Below are 14,931 nucleotides of genomic sequence, written 5' to 3' on the forward strand. Positions count from 1 at the left end.
TGTTTTGTTTTGTTTTTGGAGAGGGTTTCTCTGTGTAGCCCTATCTGTCCTGGAACTCAACTCTGTAGACCAGGCTGGCCTTGAACTTAGATTCACCTGCCTCTGCCTCCTGAGTGAGTGCTGGGATTAAAGATGTGTGCCACTATTGCCTGGCTATCTATATATCTTTTAAAAAAGATTTAAAAAGATTTATGGGAGTTTCACCTGTAGTATGTATGTGCACCATGTGCATGCCTGGTGCCCAAAGAGGTCGGAAGAGGGCATCATATCCCTGGTCTGGACTTGCAGATGGTTGTGAGCCACTGTGTGAGTGCTGGGAATCAAACTGGGGTCCCTTACAAGCGCAGTGAGTGCTCTTCATTATAATTACTGAGGTGTCTCTTCAGTCTCCATTCAAGCTTTTATATTAAAGGCTGAATAGTTTTCTACTGTTTGGTTGTGCCACATTTGCTGATCTATTTGTCAGCTGGTAAGATGCCTGAGTCTGCAATTTTGGGTTGTTAGAAATAATACTTTGAACATTTATGTGCTGTTTTTGGTGTAAATGTACTTTTCATTTTTCTTGGTTTGTACACAGGAGTAGAGTGCCTTGGCCATGTGGCAGTTCTGTGTTTAACTATTTAAGGAAGTGTCAGATGGTTTTCCAGAGTGTCTGCACTATTTTTCTTTCTGGAGAGCAAAGTATGAAGATTACAGTCTCTTTACATCCTTCCCAACATTTGCTACTGTCTGTCATTTTCATTATTGCCAAGCTGGTGGTTATGAAGTGGTATCTTGTGGTTTTGATTTGTGTTTTCCTCACAGTGAATGATTCTAAGCATCCTTTTATATGCTTTATGCACGACTCTGGAGAGTTCATCTATGTGTGAGCATCAGTTTGGGAACTGTAAAGAAACCAGAGTGTATATTTGACTACAGAAACAAGGAGGGAAATTTAAGTGTACATACATACTCACGAGTGTGTGTGTGTGTGTGTGTGTGTGTGTAAACAGAAAGATGCCATAAACAGATGATTTGTGTGTGGTGGAGAACAGGCCTTCCAGAGAAACAGCTGGCCTTCTTTAGCCACATTTAGCCTGGGCTTGGGTCTGGGTTGAGGGGGTGTCCCTAATTATCCTGAAATCTGGCCATGCCTTTGGAAATGGAAACCTTAATATCTGCCTGCCTTCTCCATATTACTGGGGTGGTGGTGACAGAGCCCAGGGCTTTTCGTAAAGCGGGCAAGTGTTTCCACTGAGTTGCATCTCCAGACTCTATCACCCATCTTTTTTCCCCCCTTTGGTTTTTAGAGACAGGGTTTCTCTGCCTCCCGATTGCTAGGATTAAAGGCATGTGCCACCACTGCCCACCTGACTGCATCACTCATCTTAAAGTCACAGATACGCATCCAGTGCCAGGTTTCCGAGACCTGTCACTTTTCAGGTAGAGAGAGGTAACTTGACATAGGAGCCAGTTTCTTGGATTTGCAAAACTGTATCACTGGGAAACAATCAGTGACTCACTGATGTCGGGTTTCCAGATAGTCTGCCAGCAAACTTGTTGGCTGTGGGGACCTGGCAGTCACAAAGCAATGCTGTTCTTCCGTGCCAGCTGCTGAGGTGTGAAAGCAAATGAAATGGCAAGGTAATTGCAGGGTGTCAGTATGAAAAGACCTCGTTGTGGGTAGGTGACCCTGATTTCTACAGGTTGACCGATGAAGGAGTGGCACTCATTTCAGGAACTACAGATTGGGTGGGGAGGAGCCCTGAGAGGAGGAGGTCAGAAGGCAACAGCTTCCCAGAGGAGTTACCAGTTGTGCAAAGCACTTGGTGCTCTGAAAGAACTGGGCATGTGGCTAGAGAACGCTGAGTGAAGGCAAAGGTTCTGGAGGCTGGAGATAGCCAACTGTGTATGGGTCATGTGTGGAGTTTGATTTTACTAGAAGTGTTAGTGGACAGGAGTGCATGTAAATCCTATGAAAATTACACACAAAAAAGAGCTTAAAAAAGTTGGTAGAAGCTGGTTGTGGTGGCACACGTCTTTAATCTCAGCACTCGGTTGGCAGAAGCAGATGGATCTTTGTGAGTCTGAGGCCAGCCTGGTCTACAAAGCAAGTTCCAGGACAGCCAGGGCTACACAGAGAAACCTTGTCTCAGAAAACAAACAAACAAAAGTTGGTAGGAAAGAATAAAAATGAAACTGAGGACCAAGCTGGTAAAAATTGCTCTGAGACAGCTGTTAGAATAGCTTACACAGACTGTAAGGTCAGTGGTCGTTAATGAACAATTCGGTTGAAAAGACCACAGAAAAGACTAGTTTGCAGTTTATCTTTCATGCTTTCTTGCTAGATAGATAGGCTTGATTATATTTTGATTGAATATTTCAGACAGAAACACTTCATGGGTGATACTGGTATTTTGTTTTATGACAAGCGTTTCCCACTTGAAATTTGTTTAGATTTTTCTTATTTTATGTATATGAATGTTTTGCCTGGATATATGTCTTTGTACCATGAGCATGCCTGGTGCCTGCAGAGGCCAGAAGAGGGTATCCAGTCCCCTGAAACTGGAGTTACAGATGGTTGTGAGCTGCCATGTGGGTGCTGGGAACCAAACCCAGGTCCTCTGTAAGAACAGCCAGTAATCTCAATGGAGATTACTCCAACCCCTCCCAGTTTTTATGAGGCTAGAATTAATCAGTGGGTTTGGGTATAATCAGGCTTGAGTCCTTCATCATAAATTTCCTCCTCAAATTATCATCTTGTGGTTTAGACACTGACTGATAAGCATTGGCTAGATCCACTATTTCATCACAGTTGCAAAATGTTGGTTTTCTTAGTATTTTATACATACTGGCTAGATTTGTTATTTTTTCTAAATAATTTATTTATTTTTAATGTGCATTGGTGTTTTGCCTGCATGTCTATCTGTGTGAGGATGCCAGACCTCCTGGAGCTGGAGTTACAGACAGTTGTGAGCTGCCATGTGGGTGCTGAGAATTGAACCCGTGTCTTCTGGAAGAGCAGCCAGTACTTTTAACTACTGAGCCATCTCTCCAGCCCTAGATTTTTTTTTTTTTAAGATTTATTTTAGCCGGGTGGCGGTGGCGCACGCCTTTAATCCCAGCACTTGGGAGGCAGAGCCAGATGGATCTCTGTGAGTTCGAGGCCAGCCTGGGCTACAGCGTGAGATCTAGGACAGGCACAAAGCTACACAGAGAAACCCTGTCTTGAAAAACCAACCAATCAAACAAACAAACAAACAAATAAAAATACTGAATTTTTGTTGTTGAGTTCTGGGAATCTCTTTATTTACAATTTAAACTGCCTGTGCTTGTGTGTACTCTCACAGGTCTCGAATGCAGGTGCATGCATGTGGAGGTCAGAGAACAACTTTTGGGAGAAGCTTTTTCTCTTTGCATCTTTTTTTGTTTGTTTGTTTGAGACAGGGTCTTCCTGTGTGGCTTTGGCTGTTCTGTAACTCACTGTGTAGACCAGGCTGGTCTTGAACTCAAAGAGATCCTCCTGCCTCCGCCTCTCTGAGCACTGAGATTAAAGGCATGTGCCTGGCCGCCTTCTTCTCTTCTCTTCTTTTTTTTTTTTTTTTTTTTAATGTATGTGTGTGTACCTGTGTGGATGTGGGTGGTTGTGCATGCCTCTGGGCTGGAGCTCACCAGTTTGTCTAGAATAGCTGGGTCAGCAAGCTTTGTTGCAAGCTTGAGCTACTATGCATGGGGCTTTTACATAGGCTCTGGGGAGGAACTCAGGCCTTCATAGTTGCAAAGCAAACGCTTTACAAGGGAGACATCCTCAGCCCTAGAATCAGCCATTCTTTTTGTTTTGTTTTGTTTTTTGAGACAGGGTTTCTTTGTGTAGCCCTGGCTGTCCTGGAACTCACTCTGTAGACTAGGCTGGCCTCAAAACTCACAGAGATCCACCTGCCTCTGCCTCCAGAGTGCTGGGATTAAAGGTGTGAGCCACCACTACCAGGCAAAACTGATATTTTCAATTCAAATGGATGAAAGGATTTTATTTGATTTTATATTTGTCAGCAGTAACACTGGAAAGGTACAGTCGAACAGGAGATAACTAAAGCTGGCTGTGGTAGTGCACACATATAATCCTAGCACTTGGGAGGGTGAAGACCATGAGTCTGAGACCAGCCTGGCCTACGTAGGGAGTTCTAGGCCAGTCTTACAGAGTGAGAACCTGTCTCAAAAACAAACCAGCACCACCAACAGAAAAGAGCTGGACATGGTGGTTCGCTCCTATAATCTCAGCATTTAGTAGGCCAGGGCAGGAGGATCACTATAAATTTGAAGTCGGCCAGGGCTACATAGTGAGGCCCTATCTCTCCCCTTTTCTCAAGGGGAGAAAAGGGAAGCAAGCAACAAAGGAGATATTTATGATTAATTATATACCACTAAATATTTGAAAATGATGGAGCTGGGAGATAGCTTAGTGGATAAAGGACTTGCTGTGTAAATGTGAGGACTTGGGTTTGGATTTCTAGCACCCGCATAAAAGCCAGGCAAGGTGGTGTGTACCTGCAGTCTAATCGCTGGGGGCAGAGACAGGAGAGCTCTAGGGTTTGCTGGCCAGTCTGAGTCCGTGCGCTCCAGACTCAGAGAAGAGTTACATCTTTCTATAAAGATAAAGCTAAATCACATTTTAGATCGAAAGAAATATTGCTTGCATCCTTGCTTTTGTTTTTCTGTGTACCTTATATATAAGCATTTTCATTGTTTTTTTTTTCTTGGTTTTTGTTTTTGACTATATGCCCAGGCTCAACACTTTGTAAAAATGTGTATATTATATACAGAGAGATGGCTCAGTGGGCAAGATTATTTCCTGTGTAAGTGTAGAGACCTAAGCGTAGAGACCTGAGTTCAGGTCCCAGAATATATGTAAAAGGCAGGGTGTGGATGCACATACGCCTATAACCCCAGCACAGTGAGGGTAGACGCAGGAAGATTTCCAGGCTTGTTGGCTGCCAGCCTAGCTCCAGGCTCAGTGAGACCATGTTTCAAAGGAGTAAGGAAGGTCATACATACAACACTGACACACCGCACTCACACATGTGTCTATGTATTTGTTCCTTTCTCTACCTTACCCCTTCTCTTTCAGTTTTTCCTGTCTTTCACCGTGGTAGTAAATAGTTCTTATTTCCTGGTTCTCAACTTTTGAATAAGATACCATTCAGAAACTTTCAGGCGTTTTTCCTCTTCTCTTTTTTCATTTATTTATTTGTTTGTTTGTTACTATATTATTTGAATCAGTGTCTTGCTGTGTAGCTCACACTAGCCTCGAACTCACTATATAGCACAGGCCTTGCTTTGTACTCAGGATCCTCCTGCCTCGGTCACCTAAGTTCTAGATTTCAGGTGTGCTTTGCCAAGCACAGGTATTTTTGTAGGGTCTAAAATACATATTTCTTGGCTAGGGAGTATAGTTCAGTTGGGGGAATGCTTGTCAAGCACACTCGACTCTCTGGGTTCAAGCCTCAAGGCTATGTAAAAGCAAGCATAGTGTCTCATGGTTACAGTGTGGCCTCTGACTCCAGCACTTGAGAGGTGACTAGAGAAGGATCTGAGCATAAAACACTCCTCAGCTGTACAGTGAGGTGGTTTGGTTTTTGTGGCTTTTGTTTTGGTTTTAGTTTTTTTGAGAAAAGGTTTCTCTGTGTAACCCAGACTGTCCTGGAACTCACTCTGTAGACCAGGCTGTCCTCGAACTCACAGAGACCTGCCTGCCTCTGCCTCCCGAGTGCTGGGATTAAAGGCTTGCACCATCACCACTGGCATTATATAGTGAGTTTGAAGCCAGCCCTGTCTGTCTGTCTGTCTGTCTGTCTGTCTGTCTGTCTCTCTCTCTCTCTCTCTCTCTCTCTCTCTCTCTCACACACACACACACACACACACACACACACACAGAAAACATAATAAATGCAATTTTTTTTTTTTTTTTTTTTTTTGGCTTTTCAAGACAGGGTTTCTCTGTGTAGCTTTGCGCCTTTTCCTGGAACTCACTTGGTAGTCCAGGCTGGCCTCGAACTCACAGAGATCCGCCTGGCTCTGCCTCCCGAGTGCTGGGATTAAAGGCGTGCGCCACCACCGCCCGGCCTAATAAATGCAGTTTTTAAAAAAACAAACTTGTTTGTTGATCTGAGGTGTAGCTCAGTGGTCGAGCATTCGTCTAGTCCCTAGCATAAATAAGCTTAGCCCTTGGTGCCATCCCTAAACCAACCAGCCAACCAAACACCCTTGCCTCTATGAAGGTAATTGGCAGGAGGTCCTCTTCCCAGTAGTCCTCCTCTTTGTGGGAGCTGGCTGACTCGGTGATCAAATGGGAAGTATAGAGGAGATGAAGCTGATGAGATTGTTCCCACTCTCCATCTCTGCCGCTGTCCATCGAGAGCTGGGCACTTAGCCAGCTCCTCCAGGAAGCCTTGCTCACCTCATTGTGCCCCTTTGGCTCTGTGGGATCTAGGAAGTGGCCAGCTCTGCTGTGCTGGATCTTAGAACACAGCACATTTCCTAAGCTCTCTGTCTTCTCAGAAGTGACATTTAGACCATGGCTTAGACCTTCCTGTGAGGCTGTTATTCTCTTGTGAAGAGCTTTACCATTATGCCACAGGGACTGGGGAGAACGCTGAGGTGAGTTCATGTGCTGTCTTAGCCTGTGGTCCTTCAGTGAATCTCTTTTGTGTTCGTCAGTTGCTGACAGCTCTGTTTTCTCTATTGCCTGAATGACTGAAATGGACTGAAAATTATTCTCTAGCTGAGGCTGAAGATGTAGTGTGTAGATCAGTGATTTTTAGAGCACTTGCCCGCCTTGGTGAGATCCTGGATTTGATCCCTAGCAACACACCCGCATGCACGCACGCGCGGATTCATTTCTCTTTGTTTATTGTATTTAAGTAGAAATTAGTGTTCATAAAGCATGTGATCCCTCCCATCCTAGGGTAGGTAGGTTTCTGTTTGGTTTAGGCATTGGGTAACTCAACAAAACCTTTCTTGTTTGTCAGTAGTGTGTTTCCAGACAAGCAGAGATAATGAGGCCTGCTTACTTTCTCTTGTCTTGTGTGACATCATCAAACGTTAATGCTTAGTATGTGCCAGACATTATTCTGTTTTTGATATGTATAGACTCATTAACACAGTAATAGTAGTTACTGTTTATCTCTCTGTTTATAGAGGATGACACTGAGGCAGAGAGGCTAAAGAACTTACTCAGGGTCACATTTCTAGTCAATGCAGAACCAGGACCTCACCCAGACAGTCAGACCTACAAGGCCCCTCTTACTGACCTCAGTACCGCTGACCTCAGTGGTGCCTAGAGGGAAGTGTGCTTCCCACCACTTTCCTGAACTTCGAATTTTCCTGCTGGGGACCCAGAGATTCTCTCATGCTGGCTCTCCATCTAGTTTTGAGATTGTTTTCTGTTGTTTGGAATAGAGCTTATTGGTTAGTTTGAAGAAATGGATGTTGTAAATGATGTAATTGGGTCTGAGTTGGTTTAAATCTATTGAGAACCTTTGCAGGTTAGTGTTGTGTTGAAAAAATGTCATTTACCCTACTAAAATGTCATTTTCTGCTGTGTTTGAGAATTGTAAGTAGCATTAGAATTGATGAGTATGTTACCAGATGGCCACACTAACTTGTGCAACCTTTCACAGTACATATTTATGTCCATCCTACATGTGACTTCTTACATTGTGAATGTTGTCCTGGTGACGATTCTTTTAAGAGGGTATGAAAGAAAAATGTCCTTTACTGGATTGAGCATAGTTTCTTTTCTTTTCTTTTTTTCTTTCTTTTTTGGTTTTTTGAGATAGGGTTTCCTCTGTGTAGCCCTGGCTGTCCTAGAACTCATAGAGATCCACCTGCCTCTGCCTCCTGAGTACTGGGATTAAAGGTGTGCACTACCACCGCCAGGCTGAGCATAGTTTAAGTCTTCGGAAGATAAATGTGGAGGAAATGCATTTGCCAAACACTGAGACAGCATCAGGGAGAATTTTCTTTTAAAAAAGATTATGAGCCGGGCGGTGGTAGCGCAAGCCTTTAATCCCAGCACTCGGGAGGCAGAGCCAGGCGAATCTCTGTGAGTTCGAGGCCAGCCTGGGCTACCAAGTGAGTTCCAGGAGAGGCGCCAAGCTACACAGAGAAACCCTGTCTCAAAAAACCAAAAAAAAAAAAAAAAAGATAATGAAAGTGTAGGGGCTGGAGAGGTGGCTTGGCGGTTAAGAGCACTGGCTGCTCTTCCAGAGGACCTGGGTTCAATTCTTAGCACCCACATAGGTGCCATCCATAACTCTAGTCCCAAGAGATCCAAGGCCCTCCTATGATCTCCATATGCATCAGGCACACCATACATATATATACATGAGGTAAAACACTCATACACACAAAATAAAAATAAACAAATCTTTAAAACATTAAAAAAGTTATCAAAGTAATATACCCAGATGCTGGTGTTCATGTATGTGTATGTGCATCCATTTGAAAAAAAAAAAACCTTATCTTTTACTTTATTATTTTATATGTATAGGTGGTGCATGCTTGCACATCTATGCACCACTGTGCTGGTCATGAAACCTAACTGCATTTAGCATATTAGTCACAATTCTTATCACCCACAGTCTCAGAAGTTCATTATGGTTTTTTAACCTTGTGCTAATTTAGAAGCATATTGTTTATGAAGTTTAGAGGAATTGTAATGTGATTTTTTTTTTTTTTTTCAGTCCTGGGGATCAAATCTAAGGCCTTGGGCATATTAGGCAAGAGGAGAGGCAGGGGCTCTTGCTTGGTAGCCCAGATTTGCATTGCATTCAGGCACCAGAACAAAGCTGTGCAAAACCAAGTGTGTAAAAGTCATGGACTGAATATTAATTTCCACACAAAATTTATATGCTGAAACTAATTTCCAATATAATGCCATTTAGAGGCAAATACTGGCAGGTAACTAGTCATGACGGTAAAGTCCTCTTGATGAGATTAATGCATTTCACATGAGTCAGCTGACTATTAGTAAGAGTTTGAGGGGTTTTGTTTTTAGTGCTAATGATTGACTCCACGGCCTTATGCATGATAAGCATACACTCTTATCACTGAATTATACCCCAGCCCGAATAAGGTACCCCTCCCCTCCCCCAGACAGGGTTTCTCTGTGTAACAGACCTAGCTGTCCTGGAACTCACTCTGTAGACCAGTCTGACCTCAAACTCACAGAGATCCACCTGCCTCTGCCTCTCAAGTGCTGGGATCAAAGGTGTGCACCACCACCGCCCAGCTAAATAAGGTATCTTTAAACTGAAATACATATTCTGAGGTTAAGCATTGATTTTTTGCTGAAAGCGTTTTGACTTCATGCTCTAAAAATCACTGCTCTGTAAGTCGTGTAGGAATAGGGGCTCAGGGTTTCCTGACTGCTGTCATCTCTAATGACTATCACTGCTAGGAGTTTGTAGATGTTTTGATCTAATGTATCTTAAGTGTGGCTCTTAGTTTATCTTACTAGACCGCATTTACCCTCTTGGATGTGTAATTTCATTTTCATCGCACTTATGGACTTAGTAGTCATCATCCTTCAAATAGTCTTTGTTCTGTTCACACTAATATGCTGATGGTGTCCTGTAGGTCTCAGAGCCAAGTCTTCCCGTTAGTTCTTCTTTCTATTCCTTAGTAAACCCATCTGCAGGTTTACTGCTTCCTGTTGGGATCTGCTGGTGAGCCACACAATGTATTTCTTGTGTTAATTTTGTGTTTTTTAACTTCAGAATCCTGTCCTGGTGCCTCTGACAGGGTCTTACTTTATAGTTCAAGCTGGACTGATACTCACTATGTACCTATACTTGGGCTAGCCTCAAACCTCTACCTCCTTCTACTTCAGCGTCCCAAGTGCTGGGACTACAGGCATAAGCCACTTCATCTGTCTTGATTCCAGAATTTTTATTTGTTTATTGGCTTTGTTTGTTTGAAACTCAAACGGTAGCCTGGACTGGTTTCAAACTCATGTACTCCTCCTACCTCAAGCTCCAGAGTGCTATATTTGGTTTTCTTTTTCCTTTTTTTCTTTTGTTGTTGCTTTAAAAAACTATTAATTTTTTCTATATATTTTGATCATGTTATTTCCCCTCCCCCTGTATTTGGTTTTCTTAAAAGTAGTTTCTGGGCCTGGAGAGATGGCTCAACAATTAAGAGCACTGATTGCTCTTCCAAAGGACCTGGGTTCAATCCCCAGCACTTCCATGGTAGCTCTCAACTGTCTATATAACTTCAGTTCCAGGTATCAATGCCCTCTTCTGGCCTCTGCAGGTGCCAGTCTCACTCATAATGCCCAGACAACATGCAGACAAAATTCCCATACACATAAAATAAAAATAAGTATATCTTTTCTAGAAAAGTTAATTCTGCCTGTCAGAGTGCCTCATGCACAGTAAGGGTAAGGGTGCTTGCTGCCCAGCCTGACTGGAACTCACATGGTAGATGGAGAGAACAGACTCCCACAAGTTGTCTTCTGAACTTCACATAAATAAATAAGCAAATAAATGCAGAATTTTTAAATTGTATTTGTACAGGACACATCTACTTTTTCTTGTTACTATTAAAGAGGTTTACAGCTGACCACATAGCACTTGCATCGCCCTAGATGCTCCGAGCCATGTAGAGGCGATTCTCCCCTTTGACCATGTAGCCCTGGTTGATCTGACACTTGCTCTTTAACCTAGACTGGCCTCAAACTCAAAGCATTCCTCTGCTGCAGCCTCCCAAGTGCAAGAATTACAGATGTGCAGCACTGTGCTTGGGAATTGTAGAGCTTATTTACATTGTATGGGGGGTTGTGCACAGGTGTCATGCAGAATACTATCCACTATGCGTTTTCAGCATCCTCAGATTTGGGGACCACCAGACCCTGGACCCCATCGATGCCAGGGATGGCTCAACTCATCCAGTCCTCTTGTGAATTTGTGAGCCCTTTGAAGAAGAAACAAAGGAATACCAAATGTTGAGCAGGCCTTGTTCAAAGTGTTACCACTTAGCCAGCTTTAGATTGATTAGTTGGTCTGGAATCAGACTTAATTAGTTGTATTATCTTTGCTAGAACTTGAGGAACTTTTCTTTTTTCTTTTGAGACAGGGTCTCCTGTAATCCAGGCTGGCCTGGAACATGCTAAGTTGATGATATGACCTTAAACTTCTTTTTCCGAGACAGAATTTCTCTGTGTACCCCTGGCTGTCCTGGAACTCACTCTGTAGACCAGGCTGGCCTCGAACTCACAGAGATCCGTCTGTCTCTGCCTCCTGAGTGCGGGGATTAAAGGCATGCACCACCACCGCCTGGCCAACCTTAAACTTCTCATCCTCCTGCCTCCACCTCCTGGATGTTGGGATTGGTGGTGTGAGCCATCACAGCTAGTTTATGCAGTGCTTCCTGCATGCTGAGCCCCACATCTCTAGCTTCTGACCAAGTAGCTTTCTAACATTCCTCTTTTCATAGTCTAGCTTCACCCTGTCCTGCTTCTTTGAAACCTACTCTGATGTCTTGATATGAAGCTCACCCAGGTGGAGGCCCAAGCAGTGTAGAAGGGTTCAGAATTGCTCTTTGTCTTGCAGTCTTCCTGACTTCATCTTTCTTTCCCCTTGCAGGAAATGACTTAGAGGCCTTATGAATACATCTGTGCTTTCTTGCTTCAGACGTTACAACTGCAGGCCAACCTAGTCTGGAAGCACTTCTTACTAATGTTACAAGGAAACCACTACCTCAGCAAACAAAAGAAAGAAGACACACAGTAACAATGCCATGCTTAAAGAAAACTTGTTTCCAGAAACCGTTACAGGAGATTTGGAAGTTTTTAGCACTGAAAAGCAGCTTTCCAGGTAAATGGATTTGACAGGCAGGTTCTGTCAATTCTGCAGAGGTGTGCTCTTCCTTAAGGACTTCTTGTGAAGTAACCCCTCCGCCTAAATGCTGTTGACCAGCGTCAGGTCCTTTTTGGTATATAGAAGATACATTATATTACATTTTAAAAGTTAAGTTATTTTTCTGCTGTTGTAAATGTAAGTATCAAAATATTCTTGCAAAGCAATTATAAGTAAACATTTTCCTCAGCAAGCATTTCTTTATTGAGAGTAGGATGCTGAACAGTTATACAGCATTTCAGACACTCTTATTTTTTGTCAGAATTCCTACCTACACTGAAAATACTAATTATATAAGCCTGTTATTTTTCTCACCTTTATGTTGGATCATATGGTCACCTGCCTCATGGAAATGCCTTTTTTAAAACGTAGATTTGCAGAACTCCACTATTTTTATACCTAGCTGCAGTTTTGGAAAAAAAGGACTCAGAACCCTGACCGGCCAGTGGTCCCTGGAACAGTTCCCTACCCGCATGTATTGCTGCAGTGCCCAGGACAGTAAGATGGACTACAAGCGGCGCTTCCTGCTTGGCGGGTCCAAGCAGAAGGTGCAGCAGCACCAGCAGTACCCGATGCCTGAGCTGGGCCGAGCACTGAACGCTCCCCTGGCATCCACGGCGCCCTCTGCCCCACTGGGCAGTCTGACAGCTGCAGGCAGCTGCCACCATGCCATGCCCCACTCCACTCCCATTGCTGACATCCAGCAGGGCATCTCCAAGTACCTGGATGCCCTCAATGTCTTTTGCCGTGCTAGTACGTTCCTCACAGATCTCTTCAGCACCGTGTTCAGGAACTCACACTACTCGAAGGCTGCCATGCAGCTCAAAGATGTGCAGGAGCATGTGATGGAGGCTGCCAGCCGATTGACCTCAGCCATAAAGCCCGAGATCGCCAAGATGCTCATGGAACTCAGTGCTGGGGCTGCAAACTTCACAGATCAGAAGGAATTCAGTCTCCAGGACATTGAGGTAGAGTACCATTCCCTTTGGAAAATGTATTGCAGAGGTCAGTGAGTACCCTCAGTGTCCCCAGACTGCAGCAATGATAGCCTTTGTCCTCTTGTTGTTGGTATGATCATCTTGTGAAAAGTTTGATGCCTGCCAAGTTGTGATGCTTTCATTTCAAATAGGTTAAAAGGTCACTGAGCAGGGTTAGAAAGACGGGGCTCAGTGCTGAAGTCAGGGTTGAGGGGTGTGAGGTTTCAGATCCAGTCCTGGCACATACAAAAGGAAAAGTTAAACTAATTTGTCTGTGTTTGATATTTCTTTTTCTTTTTTTTTTTTTTTTTGGTTTTTCGAGACAGGGTTTCTCTGTGTAGCTTTGAGCCTTTCCTGGATCTTGCTCTGTAGACCAGGCTGGCCTCGAACTCACAGAGATCCAACTGCCTCTGCCTCCCAAGTGCTGGGATTAAAGGCGTGTGCCACCACCGCCCGGCTCTGTATTTGATATTTCTGTCCTTAATTTTTTCAAATTGGAAACTAATATCCAAATAATATACTATTAAAAACACTTAGTGAGAGACTGGAGTCACATTTCACTGGTAATGTACTTCCCTAGTGTGTCTAAGGCCCTAGGCTCAATCTTTAATACTGCACAAATAAACAGAAGTGCTTAGAATTCTAAGTATGGTCATGGGCTATATTTTTTATTTTTTGTTTGTTTGTTTGTTTTTGAAGACAGGGTTTCTCTGTGTAGCTCTGGCTGGCCTGGAACTTAGAGAGGTCCACCTGCCTCTGCCTCCTGAGTGCTGGGATTAAAGGTGTGTGCCACTACTGCCTGGCTTGAGTTTTCAATCTATGGAATCCCTGGTTTTCATGAAAGTTCCATGTGTTTATAGAATAAATTAAGTTTCCAGCTCTAAATTCAAAGCTGTTTTCATTAAAATGCATTTGGATCTTTGTTTTTTGTGTGTGGGTTGTATTGAAAGGAAAGATTCTTCTTCAGGATAAAGCTGGCTTTTTTTCTTGACTCTGTTGAGGAAATACTTTTTGTACTGTTCTTTTTTATGTAGTGGTGGGGATGGAACCCAGAGCTGTATGCATTCTCAGCAAATGCTGTGTCACTAAACTGCAATAAGGGGCTTTTAAACTTTGATTCTGTTACATTAAGTTTTTTAGTACATTTATTTTTATTTTTTTGTGTATGGGTATTTTGCCTGCACATATGTCTGCACCACTTGTGTGCCTGGTGCCTGCCAAGGCCAGAAGAGGGCATCAGACTCCTTAGGGACTGGAGTTATAGATGACCATAGCTGTTATGTGAGTGCTGGGAATCAAACCTGGATCCTCTTGTTTGTCTTTTAGATAGGGTCTCACTGTGTCGCCATGGCTGACCTGGAATGTGGTATGTAAACCAGGCTTGACTTGAACTCACGGAGTGCCTCTGCCTCCTGAGTCCTGGAATAAAAGGCTTGTACTACCACACGCAGCTCCAAGTCTTTAAAAATGTGAAAACCTGGGGTCTGGAGAATGTGTACTACCCTTTTTGAGGACCTGAGCTCAAGTTTGGTTCTCTGAACTCTTTGCAGAGCAGTTCACAATCACCTGTAATTTCCAGCTCCAGGAAATCCGAGGTCTTGATCTGTCCTCTGCAGGCACACATAGGCACATGTGCACATACCCACACACATAATTTAAAATCTTTTTTTTTTGGTTTTTTCGAGACAGGGTTTCTCTGTGTCGCTTTGCGCCTTTCCTGGAACTCGCTTTGGAGACCAGGCTGGTCTCAAACTCACAGAGATCTGCCTGCCTCTGCCTCCCGAGTGCTGGGATTAAGGCGTGTGCCACCACTGCCTGGCTAATTTAAAATCTTTATAAACCCAAACTCATTTTATCCCAGGACTGTGTGTTCAGTGCACTGGATTTGGTCCAGGAGCCAGCTGCCTTTGTTATCACAAATATATAATACCGGGTCATTCTTACTGTTATTTAAATATGGGACATTTCATGAGTTTGTGTATCACTCTTGTGAAGCCATTTTAATCCTTTCTGTATCATCCCAGGTTTGGGGTGTGTGTGTGTGTTTTCAGTGTAGG

The 14,931-nt window shown here is 43.5% G+C and overlaps 1 protein-coding gene across 4 annotated transcripts in view; it reads left to right on the forward strand.

The window, feature by feature from the left end:
* Positions 1–14,931, forward strand: part of Garre1 (granule associated Rac and RHOG effector 1) — an 89,106-nt gene that overhangs the window by 19,712 nt on the left and 54,463 nt on the right. For 3 of the 4 annotated variants that reach the window (XM_052712892.1, XM_052712893.1, XM_052712894.1), the window contains exons 2-3: positions 11,625–11,855; positions 12,301–12,865. In XM_052712892.1, coding sequence (XP_052568852.1) covers positions 11,779–11,855; positions 12,301–12,865 — 642 coding nt within the window. In that variant the 5' untranslated portion in view covers positions 11,625–11,778. Of the gene's footprint in view, positions 1–11,624; positions 12,866–14,931 lie in introns of all 4 variants that reach the window. The other variant, XM_052712896.1, reaches the window with a different exon arrangement.

The sequence above is a fragment of the Peromyscus californicus genome, unplaced genomic scaffold, assembly GCF_007827085.1.
Source record: "Peromyscus californicus insignis strain IS unplaced genomic scaffold, ASM782708v3 Scaffold_4__1_contigs__length_199733344, whole genome shotgun sequence".
Classification (NCBI taxonomy): domain Eukaryota; kingdom Metazoa; phylum Chordata; class Mammalia; order Rodentia; family Cricetidae; genus Peromyscus; species Peromyscus californicus.